We start from the raw sequence: 17,688 nt of genomic DNA, 5'->3' as shown, positions 1-17,688 counted from the left end.
GGTCGGACAGGGCTGTTTTCCTCGGGTGGGGCGCCAGGGACTGAACGAAAAAGGGGGGGTGGGCGAAGGGCAGGCAGACGAGGAAGGGAAAGGGGAAAATCGCCACCTCCCCCGCTCCGAGCTGTTTTGTGTGAAGTCTCCTTACAAGCTCAGGTGTCTTGCAGATGCCAGGGGTTGCTTTCTAAGGCTGGGGATTGCTATAGCGCAGAAGCAGCGCTGTTATATTTATAAATGTCTCCGTTTATAACAGCCATCCTGGTCACCGGTGCCGTCAGAGGCACAGCTGAACTCCTGCTCCCTCCAGGATCACTTACACTCGTGGGTGTGTTTATTTGTAGCTAATTTAGTGCAAGGCTTGAACTCCGCCGACCCAGCTGTCCAGGAAAAAGCCATTGCTGAAACAGAGAAAAGGCTCCAAGAAACGAGCAAGGAGGAAGAAAGCAAGACGACGGTGAACCGAACAGTTATCAACCCCAGAGCTGCTGTAAGGGGTTTTGTCCCTTTGGAGTTAAAGCCGTGTGCAGTTTAGGTCTTTTAAATAACACATTTCTAATTATGTAATTATATTGTGATATATATAGTATATGTAGTAATATAATATTCACATTTCTTGCCCAGGAGACAAAAATCTGAGCAATACTTACAAGTATGTAAGTTGATGTTGTGTTGTCTTTGTCCTAAGGCTGCTAGTAACACAGGATACTTCTGTTGGATGCAAGCACTGAGGTACCATAGCTTGTAGCTTTTACCTGTGCTTTAGGAACTTGAGCAATGCTGGTTGAAGACACAGGAGTCCCTTCATTAACTTCAGTCGGCTTTGACTCCTTCAGTAGGGTTTGGAGTTCAGTGACTTGACTCATTAAAGATACAAATGGAAGCATTCCAGTTATGTAAAGTCCATACCATCCTTTGTTTAAGTGTCGGTTTGATACTCCCAGTATGCATCAGTCAGGATATTTCAGACGCCCTGTAGCTTTGAACAACGTAACCAAGTGTTCCCTTGCTGCTGCGGGTTTTACTAAAATGTCTGTATGTGTACATGCGTGTGCTGTGTTTCTCTTTTTTTTAGGACACGGTAAATGCAGAGGCAGTGAATGCAGGTAGGACAGTGCTTCCTCTGGTGTTTAGCCTCTCTTCAATCTGTGTTAGCAGAGATGGAGTAAGGATTACTGTTACCTCAAGCAAGAACTAATTGGACTCCTGCCAAAGTCAAAGCTAACTTTTCTAGTGGCTTTAATCAAAATTCAGTCAGATTTAGGAACACACTCAAGGATCTGAGCAATATGGCTGTACTTGTTCAGAGGTAGGAAGCTTGTTGGTGTAGTTTGTTACCACATTCTGGCCTCTCATCTGAAAAGTTAGTATCCTGAATTTAAAAGGAAACAAGTTTCTCTCTAGAGATTAAATACTTTGAGGTAAGTATGCAAGTCCTGAGTGGTAGCATGGTCTTTATGTGTAATAGTATGTCATTTATGTTCCACTTTAATTGTTGAAATGTCCCCTTAGTATTTTTTTGGTAGAGAAATGACTCAGAAATACCTTAGAAATTCCATTTTTCTCACCTGTAGGTTGATTTTAATGAAGTTTGTTCTTTTTTTTTTTTAATCTAAAATACCTCTAACTCACCTGGCTCAAAGATGGCTTTCTGGCAGTTTTGGAAAAGGATGCAAAAGAACGAGCTAAACGAAGGAAGAGAAATGAGCACTTAGCAAATGGTAAATACTAAAGGCTTTTCTAGCTAATGCCTTCAAAAACTACTTAGCAGGAACTGGACTGATTTAAGAGGCTATCGAGCGACTCTGCTATTGCCATTCTGAGCAGCGCTGCTGTTGTCTGAGACCAACGATCTTGTCTGCAGCGTTGATAAGGTGGATATAGCAGGGTTATGTACTTTGCAGAGTTGTTGCAGCCCCTTCTTCTCCGTACTGTCCACTTTATGATAAGGGCTTGGGATGGAGGGAGGGAGGGAGGGAGTTTGAGTATTTCGGAGCTGGGCAAAGACAAATGCTCAGTTTTCCCTCTGAGAGAGGGATAGGGATCGTGTGCACTGAACAGCTCAGGAGTCCCTTGCAAAGAATGGCTGCAATGGAGATGGACTGGAATTTTGATGATTATTCCAGCCGCTGTTTCCTCAGTCACCGTTTGGGGAAATAAAAAGCAAATGTTATTTTGAATACATGTCTGTTGTTTTGCAGCTTTGAAAGAGAAGGGAAACGATGCCTTCAGGAAAGGAGACTATGTCGTAGCCATTCAGAAATACACTGAAGGTCTGGAAAAACTGAAAGATAAGCAGGAGCTTTACACAAACAGAGCACAGGTCAGCACGTGGAAATGAACTACCACTGTACTGCTTTTAGTGTTACTTGGCCAGGATAGAACCTAAAAAGGATTGTTCTATTCTATAAATGGATTTCATAAAAGGTAATATATGTTGCATCACAGAGGGGCTTAGAAAAGGGAGCAAACAATTTTTCCTGGCTGTCCACCAGTACCAGGAATTAATGAGTTCCGCTTTGCTGCCGCGTTATCAACAGTACAGTTTGACTGTGGCTAGAGGCTAACAGCAAGACAGTGCAGACTAAAGATTATTTACAAACTTAATGAAAGAGTTGCACAAAGAACATCATTAGAGGTGGAAATCCTTCCCTCTTGATCGATGTGTCTCAATGCCTCGGAAGCTTTAGCTAGTCCCTCCGGAGGGAATGTGCATGCCTCCTCCCGCTTCGATGTGGCACAGGTAAACCCCTCTCCTCCAGAATAGGTGGAAAAAAAAATAAATCTTTCTAGTTCATAGTTTTATTTAGATTGCACTGAGGTCTGGGGTTTTTTTAGGGATCACCTTTATAACTGTAGAATGTTAATATTTGCTTTGCATTATTTATTTGCCATGTATAATCCATTTGTGTGTATTGAATTTTGTTTTATTAAATTTCTTCTAAATTACAAAACTCCAATTAGATGGAAGACAAGTTAAGAAATAGCTGATAATTATCCTGCAAAATCAATGGCTAGACAAATCAGCGGTCTAATTTTTTTTTATTTTTTAATTAGCTAGTGATTGTACAATAGTTAGTGGGAGTTGTTTGAAGTATTCTAATTCTTCTGCCTGGACTCTCTCGGTTTTGTTTCAGGCCTACCTGAAGATGCATGAGTACGAAAAAGCCATTGGTGACTGTGAATGGGCATTAAAGGTAACTTCAGGATTCAGTCTTTTATGATCAGGTCAAGTGCTCCTGGAAGGCAGATTTGTGTGTAACTAGCTGACGATAACGGAGACAACTTGCTAATGGAAATAAAAGAATGTGGTGGTATTACAGAGATTCCTGCATCCTGAGTTAACTTGAACAGAATAAAGCAGTTAATATTTCTGTGCTGCCTCTGTGCAGAAACTTTTCTAGCTCTTAAGAGCTTTTAATTAAAAAGTTTGTTATAAGTGACACTAAGCTATTAACTGCACATAATATTTCACCCATCCTTCTGAAAGGGAAAAGAGACTTTAAGCTCACAAAGATCAGGTCTGGTGGGAAAGGGAAAGATTATACAACATGCCAAAGAGCTGAATCCAGATTTAGTTGTGTTACATCAGTGATGCCCATGACTACAACACAATGAACAGATTATTAATAATATTGGCAGCATCATTTCAAGAAATAATTTTTTTTTGACACATGGACTGGAGAAGATTGCCCTATCTGTTAGTGTTGAGCTAGATGTTTCCTCATTTTTTTTTTGTGTACAGCTAATGACAATTAGTACTCATTTCATTCCTGGCAGAACTAAGAAAAAAGACGCATGGAAATTCTGTTGTTATAGAACTTCTGGGATTGTAGATTTGTTGATGCAGGCTTTAACACTACCTATTTGGATGAGAGTTTGCTTCTGTTTCCTGAAGTGCAGTTTTCTGGGAAGGATATTAGCACCAGCTGCTTTCTACCTTTAACCACACCAAAGCCTATGTTCCTTGCATAGGGAAGGAAATTTGGTACTTGGGGGTAATAATTTGGCACATAAACTTCAGATGCCTCTAGCAGATGGTGTGAATACCCTCTTCTGTGCTTACAGTTATTTTAGGCAGCTGTAACTATTAATCAGAAAGCTGGAAAAAAAGTTTAAAAATTTTAAGCACATAACTAATTTCTTTTTTAACACAGTGCAATGAAAAATGTATTAAAGCCTATTTTCTAATGGGGAAAGCTCACCTGGCACTTAAGCACTACAGTGAGGTAAGCTGACTTAATCTTGTGGCCATGGGACCATGTTTTGTTCTGCTTTTGATGTGGTGTTGTGCGTAAGAGGGAGAAACTTGGGGTCTTAAGAATCAGACAAATGAAAGTATGTTGAGCCTTTAGACTTAAGAGAAATTTTTGGTGCTTTACAAAGACTCATAATTGTGAAATCCAGTCTACTTTCCACAACTTAGTAAACCAGCTGATATTAGCAATGTGTGCTCAGGGCAGTGGTAGTGCTGGAAGTGCCATAATTCAGCTCAGGTAAGGATCAGAATGAGGGACCTAAGGAGGCATAAATACTGTTCAAATAATGGAACATCCTATTATCAAATACTTAAGTTGGAAATAAACTAACAGATATTTTAATACAACCCTGACCCTTCATCTTCAAAAAATAGTAAAGAGCCTGAAGAGAAGAGCAGGCAAGCTAGAAAGTATTTCTGATGCTGTCGGAAACAACTTCTCTAGAAATAATTGTAGAGCCTGGACAATACGAGGCTGCATGAAATCCACCTTGAGGGGTTCTTAGCAGCCTGATCTGTGAAGAAGGTTCTTCTCTGTTGCAGTCTAATTCTGAGCATATGCTCAAGATAGATAAAATGCACAAATGGAAGGTAAAGATGCAATTTGCACATCTGATGGCTGCTGATAGTTAGAGTTCCTGCAGTTTTAATACTCTGCTTCATTTTCTGTTTTCTCATGGGAACTTTGCTTTTTTGTTCCTTCTGGTGTGTTCCTAGGTTTGTACTTGAAATTTTCCTTTTAATTTTAAATAGCAGGCAGATATAGGGACTGAGAATAATATTCAACTTAAACCTTTAATTATGAAAGTTTTGACTTGTGTGTATCCATAAATTTTATTTTTCACGCTTACTAAGTGCTGTAGCCCAAGAACTTCGGAGCTTAAACAGGATATAATTTTTCTCATCTTCGCATTTGTATCTTAAATTGAGAGACCCTTTCTTTTTCTGTTAAGTCCAGACAGTGTTATGAGAAGATCTTACAAATTGATCCTCAAAAGGAAAGCCTGTTTAAAGGTAAGACAGAGATTTCTACACTCTGTCCATTGAGATGGAGCTCAATTGAAACCACTATTCAGCTCTCCAGGACTTCAGATGGAGTCTCTTCATGCAGCTTTTGCTCGTGATTGTTTCTTCTTTAAGCTCTGTTTCACTGACCAGAGCTGTGGGTCCTTCTGTACATCTGTATGTAGAACATAGTGCTCTCTCTGTCATGGAGCCAATTTCATTTTTCACTTGAAGCTTGACCATATCAGAACACTGAACTGGCATGCTTTGTTTTCTTTTTATTTCCAAGATTGTATGAATGAGGTAAACTTGGAGGAAAAAAGAATGAAAGATGAAGAGAGAGCAATGAAGGAAGTTCAGTCTGGAAAACTTGCCGCTCTGTCCATAAAAGAACTGCTGCAGAAACTTGATAAGCCTGACCAGAATATCCTCTACTACACAGGAGGGATCAGACTTCTGACAGGAGCCGTGAAAGATTGTAAGTATCTGATGGCAAAAGTTGTTGATCATGGGAGCTGTAATCCAAGTAGATGAATACAAATGGAGTAGTTTTTAAAGGAACAGAAAAACTCATCCTATATTTAAAAGATAAAATCAGCAATGTTTGATATTTCAGAATTTATGGCCAGTAGATATTTACAGATATTTTTTTAGAACCAGACCAATGTTGTAGCTGAGCTGTTAAAATTTCTTATGGATGGGTCTCTTAAGAGCTGTTTCATTTGTTTAGAAGTATTTTTACATTTCTCTATGAAAGCATATTGATTTGCAAAGCCAGTCTCATGTTTCAATCTTCCCAAAAAACCTTTAACTTGAAGTCAATTGTTCTCTACAGCACTGGGCATGAATTAGAGCAGTCTTCAGCTTCAAAGCTGCTTCTCCTTCAAGTAGCATTCTTGGAGTTTTTCCCCTCCTCTAACGATGTTCTTTCCCCAAAGCCATTGATCCAGTGACCTTTTCTTTTAACGCTGTGTTATAGAAGAGCAGGAGTCTGCCTTCACAATGATGTATCAGCCAGATAGATCATAGAGCTGATTTGTTTATCCCTGAATTTTTCAGGCACTGGGCAAACTTTATTTAGAACAAACAATGGATTCAGTATCCTCGAAGACAACGAGATTGTAAGACGGTAAGAGCTCTCCAAAGGAAAACAGTAGGGTGTTACAGCATGAGGAAATGAAAATACTGTTTTCAGGAAACACAATCACCTCTTGAAATGCAGATGAAAGGATCAAAAGATAATGTAATAACAGATTTGAATGTCTGAATGGGCTGACTTATATCTAACTCTTCTACAAACAGTGCTCTCTTAGATGCAGTGAACAGAATTCATGACTTTCTGCTTCTGTTTCCTACTTCTGTACAGTTATCCTATCTCTCATGGTGAGAGCAGGTTTGTAAAAGAAACTTAAAGGACTTATGAAAGCACTCAGTTGCTTTAAGTCTAGACTCCCTGGTGCTATTAATTGCCATTAGGAAATATTTGGCCATATAGCTCTGTAATGTAACCTGTGACGCTCTCTAATCCTGTGATCAAGGAAGAGGATCATCTCTGGGGGTCGGTATATTCTGCTGCTGTATTTTCTTGGCCACAGTTATGTTGTGTTTCGGTAATCAAGAAACAAATCTGACTAATATTTACCTGTATTGCTTTATAAACTTTGTCTTTAGAGGGACCTCTTCTCTGAATGTATATTTGAGTCAGGTTCAGGTAGATAATGGAAAAAATGTTTAACCAATGAGCTGAGTTGACAGCTTATGAGCTTAAACGTTCATGTGGCAGATCCTCGACTCTGTGGGACTTTGCTGACTTCCCTAGCCAAAGAGCTAATTGTTTGATCTGTCCTTTGCTCTTTTTACAAGCTCACGTTTCTAATTTAGGGGCTTCTGTGCAGAGAGAAAAAGCACTGCTGAAGTGGATCTGGCTGTTTCTCTTCTTTTCCTTTGGCAAGCTGTATGCGCTGGGAATGGTAAAACTATGCCATCAACACTAATCATTGTTAATGTACTGTTACTATGGCACTTAGTGTGTCTAAAATTCTTGTTTATCATGAGCATTGCTTTCCCAGAGTACTTGGATCTAGACCTTATTGCAAATGAAGTTTTACAGGTCAAATGCAAGTGTTGGAGGTATACTGCTAGCAGCAACCAGAGTTTGGCACTTCTGTGCATCATGAGATGAAATTTCCAGTCTCTTCCTGGGAGCATTTTAAATCTACTGAAGGGGTGGCGAGTAAATTCCCTGTGGTTATTGCTGCTCTTAAAAATAATATCACTTGGATCATTTTGGGTTTTTTTAAGCAGTTCCATGGGCAAAAAGCAGAGTTTTACAGAAGTGCCATTAGAGAAGGCTGAATTCCTTTGGCATTCACAATCGGTAGTCATTGGGCAGGCTGCCCTTGCCTCTGTTCCTGGGGAATATACACACAGATGAGAAATGGTCTGGGGTGGTGGTGGGTGGTAAAGTGGGACATACAGGGAAATACAGAATGCTTGGTGTCAGTGTCTGCGTTGACTGTATATTGCAGGATCCAGCTGATGCCCAAGAGAGTATTGATGCTGCAAGGCAAGAGGAAAATGCATTTTATATTCTGCTTATAGGTAGTTAGCAGTAAATACAGTGTAGTGTGCCTGCAGGCTTGTGTAGCTTACATGTTTATGTCTGGGAGGGCAGTGTACCATTGTGCCTGGACCCTAGCAGCTTGCAGGCAGCTGCTGAAGTGAGCATTTTGTCTCACTTTCTTTGAAGAAGCGCTTGGTGCCTGAGGAGCTAGTGGGTTGCTAGTGAGAGCAGAAATTCGAACACCCATGTATGCATTGAAGTAATGGAGCTGAGAGATTAGTGGGTGTTGTGCTTTACCATTTTTCTGCAGGAAGAACATAGCAGAGTGAACAAGCACATTAGTGGATGAAATAAAGACATTAAACCTGTTAAATCAGCACCTAGGGGAAAAAAAATTATAACAGTAATGGGGATGCCACTGTGTGTGACATTGCTCTTAGATCTCTTTTTTTTTTTTTTTCAGAAGAAAATCAGCGTCTTCTGTTGACTCACCCTGTTGTGAATGCACAGCTGCCAAAACTGCTTTCTTCTGGGATATCAGAGATCCAAAAGGAGACATTGGCACTAATTTCTCTTTGCTCAGAGAATGAGAATGGGAGGAGACTGCTGGTCAAGCACCAGGACCTAACCAAGTAATGAAGCGCTACTATACCCCAGAAAAATTTCCTTCATGCCTGGGTTCACAGATGTTCAGGACTCAGTCCCCTAGCACCAAGGTGACAGGCTTTCGGAAAGGAACGTAATGACATTGAGACTTCTGTCCTTGAGGGATAGGCTTAGCGAAGGGAAAAGTAAAAGTGTGTGGGGAAAGCTCTAGTAAACTTTGTATCTGAAGAGGGCTGTGAAACTAAGTAGAAGGGGCTTATTCCTGAGGATGTTCATGTAATTTTGAGGCATCGTTACCTTTTTTAAGCCAGTGAGTGTTTGTCTAGCACTCAATCGGGAACTTACACTGTTGTCTCTTAATAGGTCATGGTTTCAGGCTGTGGCTCTCTCCTCATTTGGTAATTGGTTTTTGTGATTACTCAGTGTTGCAATGACTCACTGAGAGGAGAAAGAAACAACAGTCTATTACCTTTATCCTATTATCCTGCTATTTCCTTCTAGAGTTAGTAATGGATGAAGAGAAAAGCTTCTCTGAGACTTGTACACACTTCATTATATTATGTACATTAATTCAGAGACGTTTTTCCTTGGAGGAAAGGTTAAAGAAATGAGCTGCATCTGAGAGGATGCTCAAAAAAGGCAGATAATATTACTGTGGCTTGAAATATCAGGAGCCTGAAAAATCTTTCAACGTCTGAAAGAGATCCTGAGCCTGATTGCTTGAAAAGATTTGGGATGTTCAGGATGTAAAGTTGCAGATACTGAGTTGGGCTGGTCATCAAAGAGACGAGATTATAGGTTCTCTTACTCTGTTACAAAGTTGGAGACAGAGAATTTCAGCTCAGCAGAGGAGCATGTGGAAACCCCAACACGTGCCTGCAGATGTACTTATTCTTCAGCAGAGCTTATAGGTTCACAGTCTGAAGTCCTGTGAATTGCATGCAGTTCAAATCCCACAGCCAGAAGCTCACGCTATTCGAAAAGCTCAAAAGGTGAACGGTATGGTGCTCTTTTTATTCAGGCAGGAGATGAATTTTTCTATGTCACTATAAAGCTTTTTAGTTATACCCCTCCAAAGGCTGCTGGGTTTGCTCAGCATGTCCTTTAAAGCCATGCAAGCATCAACACTGACGTTCCCTGCAGGACTTTACAGTCTGTTGAAGCTGGTCAGTACTGGGCTATGCTGGTGGTGTTCTCAGTCCTGACTGCTGCATTCTTCTTGTCTGTCCCCAGGATGTTTGCCAGCAGCAAAGCAGCTTAGCTTCAAATGTCCATGAAGCTTACATGCTGATGAAATGTCTAATGCTGACAAATTGGTCCATGTGTTAAAATTGGTGTACATGTGCAAAGAGGGACAATATTGGAAGAGAAGCTAGTGCCAAAATATTGTTCTAATGGTGGTTAAATGACTATGTTTGGAGCGCTCAGTGTATCCAGCTTGGTCAAAACCCTACTGACCACAGAGGAGTTTCAGATCGTAAATCATGTTGGTGCACTTAAAATACAAATTTGATCTTTAATAATTACACCAAAGCTGACATAAATCTTGGGGTTTTTTAAATAACAGTTGGCTGCAGATTTTGATGACGTTTGTCAACAGCACTGATGCCAGGGCTAGCAGTGCCATGAACATACTGTCTGATTTGACTGCAGAGGAAAGGTAACGTGCATTTCTTCATTCATTTTTATAAAGTTGTACTTTGAAATGTACTAAATCAGCTAGTGAAAGAGGCTGTTGGCCTTCCTTCCTGTGAGGGTACGTTGCTGACTGATGTTTACCTCGTCTTTGTGTTGCTGTTGTGTTGCCTTTATCTGTGATTTTTGTCTAAAGCTTTAAGTGTCCAAATACGTCTTTCTTTATCCCCCAACAGGTTCAAAACCCAGTGTCGTGCCATGCTTTCCACGGGTGTTTTACCTTTATTCACCCAGTTGCTGGTATGAAAGATGTTTCTGTGTTTCTGGTTCACTTGGGTGTAACATGTCTTATGACAGCTCTTTCTAGTTGTACAGCTAGCTGCTCCTAGACAGAACCCCTCTGTGGTAGAACTACAGGAGTTTCCACATCTCTAGTTCTGCAGGCATGAGAAATCCAGTTTTCTCATACACCTTCCTCCAGTACTTAGTGCTTGGTTTCTGCCCTCAGGAAGAGGGAAGATGATAGGGATGTATGGTTCTGAATTAGCTGGAAAGTAAAATACTTCTGCTCCTCCAAATGAGCACCAAGACTGCAATAATTGCAGCACTTCTGCATTGCTTGTTGCTCTCTCCTTTTGAACCTTACTGGACTTACAGCTGCAGCAGAGGCTGTTCTGTTCTGTGACCTAAGTGATAGTAGGCAATATTCACAGTCTGAGGTTAGGGACCACAGAATCCAGTCACTTTTTCCCAAGACTCTTAAAATGTCATTGGGAGATTCACTGTGAAAATGAGGGTCATTTGCAGACTTTGGACAGTTGGGATTTAACATAGGCGAGAGATTCTGGAATCCCATTTTCCATTGCCAGAAGGATAGGAACACATATTTGTTGTTTCCTTGTCATTTGTTCTTAATTTGTTGTTCCACTCTTCTGTTCTTAGACCTCTGCCAAGCTGGTGAACCAGGCAGCCCTTGCTCATTGCATCGGCATCATGGGGAATCTGTGTGCAGATGGAGTCATTCGAATGCGGATGGCTGAGTGCGAAGAGTGCTGGCAAGCATGCTTAAAACTTGTGGTAAAGAAACTTGGCGGCTCCCTAGAGCAGTGTTTTCGGCCCTTTCTCCTGTGGAAATAGCACTTGTGTGATCATGGGCGTCTGCCTGCCCTAGTAGCTCTGGATCCTTGACTGAGATCTTTCAGATCTGGTAGTTGGATAAAGGTCTCAAAGCGGTCCATTGGTCACATAAGATGTGGATCAATAGGTGTGTGGAGGAGAGCGAGTGGTCCCTTATCGTAAGCGGCCACTTCCAGGGTAAGGATGTGGTACGAACTCAGTCCTCAGAAACTAAAGAATTCGGAGGGTGGGAAAGGATCCTGTTCACTGCCTAAACATCAGAAGTTAGGAGGGTGCAGCGTTAGGTACCAAAGTGAAACAAACACAAGAACAAACCTGTATCAAAAAGGCATCATTAGCTCTGGTGCTCCCAGGACTTTTTTCTTCCTTCTGAGTTCATGGTGCGTCAGGACAACACTGATGCACGATGTACTCAGCACACAGAAGACTGAGGAAGTGTGGATTCTGAACCTCTGAACTGAGTGTACTCTTCTCTCCTTTGTACACAGGATGAATGCCTTGATGTCGGCACACCCAGATACCAGGAGTGTTTGTTTGCAGTGCTGGGCCTAATGATGAACTTACTGCTTGAATCAAACGCGATCATCCAGGTATACAAGATCTGCGAATGTTCTTTGGTAGTGGGGTTCTTGTAATCACTTCCCCAGAGATTCAGAATTGCTTGAGCAGTTCGAGCATCCTCCTCCCTTGTTGCTGTAAATGGGCCTGATGGAAGTCACTGTAGTCGTACCCTTTCCAAAATTATTTAAAACTAGGGATTCCATCAAGAAGGAAGAATTTCTTAAGATACATCTGGGTACCGAAGTGTTAGTAACTTACTGCCCTGTGCGCCCTGATCTCCATTGGATTCTTTGTTGTGGAGTACTTTGTCTGTTAACCCATTTCTGCTCTAACACTTCCCAGCAATCAGCTGGACCTGAGTTATTTTTCCACCCTGTTGTTTCAGTACTTTGCTGTGGACATAAGTGGCAGGTGCATGGCTCTCCTCGGGGATAAGGACGGAAGGATTGTGACAGTAAGTGGCATAGCCATGGACTAATGAAAGGTAGAATTAGCTGACCTGAACACTGCCCAATGCAAGTCTGTACATTAGGCTTCGAAGCCTAAAACATTCACAATTAATAGTAGGAAAGAAATAATACACCACTTACATTATTCAGGTTTTTTATATAGTTTGATGCAAGAGGTCCTCAGTGTTCTCTTGAAATCCACATAATAAAAGCTCTTAGAAATAATTTCATCCTTAGGATGGTTTTCAATATAAAACTCTTAAAAATCAATCTAGAAGCAAAGGAGCAAGAACAATTTGGGTGTTTAGCAGCTGTTTCTTTTTACAATTCTTGTATGTCAATCACACCTAGGAGATTGTACACCTATTGATGGTGTGTAACTCCCACAAGTAGCTGTTACTCAAGGCAAGTGGGTAGGAGCAGGTGTGGACTCGGAGTCTGTTCCCCTCTCTGAACTCATGTGGTTTGCTCTGATCTGGTTTACTTGACTCAATACCAGCAGCGCTGGGCTGGTTTTGACTAGGGATTTGTTTCAATAAACATACAGGGAGTTGTACTGATCTCAATTTGGTCTCACCTCTCTCTCCACTGAATCTTTAGAAGCTGTGCTGAGTCCAGTTTCCAGTAAGCAATAAAAAAGCCATGTCCTCAAGGTGTTCTTCATTGTATTTCTGTAAATTTCTCCCTTTATCACTTTAATTACTTTGGGTTTATTCTGCAAAACCAAAAAAAATTTGAAAACTTTTAAAGTTGTCTGGACAAATAACCATTTTTTTTTTCTCTCACACTGTTTTCTAATTAAGAGAGCCATTGGAGTGCTAAGTCGCATCCTGCCAGCATCCTCCTCAGCGGTAGAAGAAGTAGTGAAAGGAGGAGTGGTGAAGAAAATGATAAAATTCTTGAAAGTAAATTAATTTAACAAAATTCCCTTTATTTCTGCTTATATTGTCCCTTAAGAAAACCATGGTTGCCCCTGTGTTTAGCCTCCTTTTCCTACGAGAAAGATCTGTGCAGTCACTCTGGCTGCATGTGTCTGCATCTGTGTTGTCCACTCTAACAGTGCTCTCAAGTTGAATTTTAAGCTAGGTAGCCAGTTTGGAGACTAGACTGCCTTCTGTGGTCCATGACCCAGATTTTTCAGTTGTTCCTGTATGAGCCAGATGCCTGTGCACAGCTCTGCAGAGACCTGCAAATTCAGGCAGCCACTACTGCAGACCCAGTTGGGGGATTAAAGCTTAAAATTGCTGTGATCTAATTTAGCCAACTGAAAAGCAGTGGAGCCCTTTCCACTGGTTATGAGTGCTCAATCAAGCTTGGGAATGATTTTTCCCTAAATAACACACATGTTAATCTGTAGATACTGTTTGGCTGTATATCTGTGTATCTATCAGAATGTGTATCCACCCAGCCTAGTGTGGATTCTACAGATTTGCTATCCTGCAGGTAAAATTAGCCTAGAAAAAGGTTGTGGCACTCAGCTTGGCTCTTGTAACTAGCAAGCATCAGAGGAGTTAGTAGTTTCAAAGGAAGTGGGCTCCAGAGATTCAGGGAATTCGTTGCTGGCAGGAAGGAGGTGGTTCTTGTGTCATTTGCAGCCTGTGCTCATCTTGAGATATGCACTGTGCAAAGGTCTTAATTTGGTATTTGGGGATAGGCATAAGGAATACCTAGCTATCTCCATAGTACCTAAGCTATTCTGTAACCTTGCATAAGTTGGGGTGTGAGCTGTGTGTTTGTTAATGTACACGTTATTCTAATCAAATCTAGGCTGGAGGACAGATCACATCCAATTATGGTATAAAGACCCTTTCCATCTGCACCAGAGCTAACAGACAAGCTCAGGAGGATCTGGTGAAGTCAGACAAAAGTAAGTGACAACTTCACAAAGAGACTGAATGCAGACATGTAATCTCGGTATCATCCAATTGCTTTTTCCCCCTCTAGAAGAGGACTGAACACTGGGTTTTACTCTTGCAATGCTTTAGCCATGTTTTCTGAGTAATGTGCTGTTTTGCCTCTTGAAGTAGTGCTTAATGAGCCTTAGGTCTGTGTGTGGCTGGAAATAGGCACAGCAGATAATGAGCCTGAGTTAGAGAAACTGCGCTTTACTGTAGTAAAATGGCTTGATATGCTTTTTCAGGACCAGAAGGATGTATATATTGAAAAGAGCTTGTAAACTGTAGCTGAATTGGGTTGTATTTCCCGAAGCTAGTGGCTGAAATAAGAAATTTCATTTAGACATCTGATTTCCAGAGGTTGAGGCTATCTATAGTTTCTTTCCATTTCCATGTGGATATTTGGCGTGGTATTAAAAGGAAATGGAAATGGAGACAAAGTGACGATATCAGACCAGGTGTCTTCAGGTATTTTTGCGTATATTTGCTCTAGTGGTATAACACTACTTAGATTGCTTTAAAACCCAGGTTCAATTAATGCTAATGTAACTACAACAGAGAACACTTCGGTTTTATCTAAATGGTTGAACCTGTCAAGAAACTGTCAGCTCATGTAGTTCGACTTGAACCCTAAGGATTTCCTCTCATTAAGAAGCCTCTCAGAGCATCATCTTCCTTTTGTACAGCCCATATTAGCTTCACTGTCATCTGTAGATGAAGCTTTCATTTCCTCAAATTAGCAATAACACTTCACTCTCGTTCTTTCCACCAAAACTCTGGGTATTAATCTTGTAAGAAGTCACTATTTCTTATTTTTGTCATCTCTGTTTGCCAACCCAGCCATTGCCCTGTTGCTAGGAGCCTGTTGGAATCTAGCTATAGTCCCATGACACTGAATTGCATTCCAGCTGGGCCACTTCCTTCAGCTTCTGCACCGAGCACTGGTGCTGTCTGGAGCAGCACTGCCTTTTCAGAAGGTATTGTTGCAGCAGAAAAGGTGGGATGTGATGTAGAAGGACAGATGGGACCATGAAAGAAAATCAAAGCAAACTTATGTAACCCCCAAGGAAACTTCATGCATGTGAAAGCCATGGCTGTGTTTTATTTAGAAAGTGGTCCATCTAAATGATTCTGTGGCCTGAGATGTTGCTGCTGCTTACAGATGCCAGCAAGAGCTACACAATCCTGTGTCAAGAATAGAGACAAAATACTCTGCTGCTGCACAGTAGCATAAGGTTACAGAAGTAGATGAGCTGAGCTGCTTTTTTAGCCAAGAATATACAGAAAGCTTTTTTATGTTCCTTTTTTCAGCTATTCTTTCTTTTCTGTCTTAATGCATTTAGCTCCAAGTGCTCTACTCTGTGCTTGCCCTGCTAGGATGGTGGGGCGAGAGGCCAGTGCAAGATCCTGCAAGCAGCAAAGTTGGCATGTTCAGTTTTAGAGAAATATTAAACAAGTGCGGAAGCACATACTACACAGGGAGTGTAGTGATAGGACAAGGGGTAATGGGTATAAGCTAAAAGAGGGTAAATTTAGACTAGACATTAGGAAGAAATTTTTCACTATGAGGGTGGTGAGACACTGGAACAGGTTGCCCAGAGAAGCTGTGGATGCCCCATCCCTGGAGGGGTTCAAGGCCAGGCTGGATGAGGCTTTGGGCAACCTGGGCTGGTGGGAGGTGTCCCTGCCCATGGCAGGGGGTTGGAACTTGATGATCTTTAAGGTCCTTTCCAACCCTAACCATTCGATGATTCTATGAAGCACAAGCTCCATGCTAGAGAACTTCTTAGAGTGTAGGTTCCGTTTTGTGAGAAAGATACCTAGGCAGGTGAAGCTGAGACAGCATCCTGGATCCTGAACCTTGCTATGAAATTGCCTTGCTCCTCAGGTTTTCTAGAAAAACGCCTGATGCAGAACAATGTTCTCTTTCTCCCAGGGTTCAGTGTGCTGCTGAAGCTCTTGGACTCGGCGAATGAAATGATTGTGGGAAATGCCGCTTTCTGCCTTGGCCAGTGCCTTGCAGTTCCTGGAGCAGCAACGTCCTTACTGAATTCCAATGTTGTGATGATTTTGTTGAAACATGCTGGTGGTGATGCTACAAGAACTTCAGTGCAGGAGAATGCAGCAATTGCTCTGGGGAAGCTTTGTGTTGCTGAACCAAGGTATTGGGAAAAAAAAGCTATTTTTCTCCACACCATCCGGTTGTTACTAGGTGATCATTCTTGAAAAACTGAACAGTGTAAGTCAATTCTGTTCATAGAGCAAGCAGGTACAGGGCAGATGATTAGTTTCTATAAATACTCCATGAAATCTATCACCCTGCCTCCAACTAGAATTCCCACTTGTGGCACTGTCCCCACAGCTCTGCTTTAAGGTTCCTGGGCTGTTAGTTCTCTGTCTTAACGTGTTTCAAGGAGCTCAGTTTGCATTGCTTTCTGATGTTACCTGTGCTGAGAGAACAGAAGGAGGAGGACTGATGTTGTAAGTTTGTAAAGGTCAGAGGAATAATGAGAGAAAAAACAAAAGTATAAATGTCAGCAAAGATTGTCTGCTGCCAAGATCATGCCAAACTCCAGGTAGCTGCAAACTGTCAACTGGATCTCAGACTGCATTCCAGATGGAGGAACTGAGTTCAACTTATTAGTATTAGAACTGCTGCAGAAAATAAGGGATAATACTTAGGTTCCAAAAGTTGAAGTACCTTGCTTCAGCTGGAGATCCCAAGTAAGGAACAGAGAAAATATCTGCTGTGAGATTTGCCAGAGATGTAAAAGGGAATCACCTTGTTTTCTTAGTTTTGTTAATTTGAAATGTCACCTGTTTGAACAATTGTCAAGTATTATTTAGAACTTTCATTTTCCTTTCTGTGGGGAACAGTAATCTAGAAACTCTTTCTCATGCTGTGTTAGGAGGAGTTTATCAAATGTAGTGTTAAACATCCTTGACAGTTTGAGCATGGGGTATAGCAGAGCAGTGGAAGCTTAAAACTTTTCTTGTTGGTCATCTTGTATTCCCCCAGCAACCTTTCCGTTGTCTTTTCAGACACATTTTTCAGCTGCGGAAACTCAATGGACTGGCCATCCTGAACTCCTCTATGAAACACGTGCATAGCATCTGAAGTCTTCAGGAGAGCTTTGAAACGTGCTGTTAGTAACTCACTTGCTGTTGAGTATTTTCTCCTTTTCTTTAACAAAACTAACTCGAAGCACATCAACTTTTCAGTCCCTTTTCAAAGTGTTTTCTGGTCCTCCATAGAACCACTGAAACAATATCAGTGTAAGTATCAGGAGAAAGAAGATAGTTAATTACCTAGGCTAACAACTGAAATAACAGCTTGCATTAAACTTGTCTTTGCTTTAATAAATGATGTTGCTCTTCCTTACTGGTGAGTTCTTTGCTGGCTAATCATTGACCAATGGCTTTACTTTCTAGTTTGGGTTCACTACCCAGAGTTTTAGAAGAAAATATAAATAAATTGTGAGTTGTGACTTGGAAGAATCCTTTTTTCCCCCCATGTGCTCTGCTCTGGTGGCTAGATTATGATTCAGTATCACATGTGTGATATCACCTCACACTTTGCTTAAA

The 17,688-nt window shown here is 41.3% G+C and overlaps 1 protein-coding gene across 1 annotated transcript; it reads left to right on the top strand.

Moving 5' to 3' along the window:
• Positions 1-338: 338 nt before the first annotated feature.
• TTC12 (tetratricopeptide repeat domain 12) lies at positions 339-17,221 on the top strand (the record flags this gene model as incomplete). The annotated part of the gene is made up of 20 exons (XM_010081427.1): positions 339-478; positions 1,070-1,100; positions 1,638-1,715; positions 2,196-2,317; positions 3,132-3,191; positions 4,152-4,223; positions 5,206-5,266; positions 5,547-5,735; positions 6,317-6,386; positions 7,139-7,227; positions 8,284-8,452; positions 9,994-10,086; positions 10,298-10,361; positions 11,004-11,138; positions 11,687-11,788; positions 12,145-12,213; positions 13,012-13,113; positions 13,976-14,075; positions 16,040-16,265; positions 17,146-17,221. Coding segments are annotated over 20 exons (2,048 nt in total), but the record flags the coding sequence as incomplete, so codon positions are not given.
• Positions 17,222-17,688: the final 467 nt, after the last annotated feature.

The sequence above is a fragment of the Pterocles gutturalis genome, unplaced genomic scaffold, assembly GCF_000699245.1.
Source record: "Pterocles gutturalis isolate BGI_N339 unplaced genomic scaffold, ASM69924v1 scaffold26294, whole genome shotgun sequence".
NCBI lineage: Eukaryota > Metazoa > Chordata > Aves > Pterocliformes > Pteroclidae > Pterocles > Pterocles gutturalis.
Note: the sequence above shows the minus strand (reverse complement) of the source record. Positions and strands in the feature narration are given on the sequence as shown.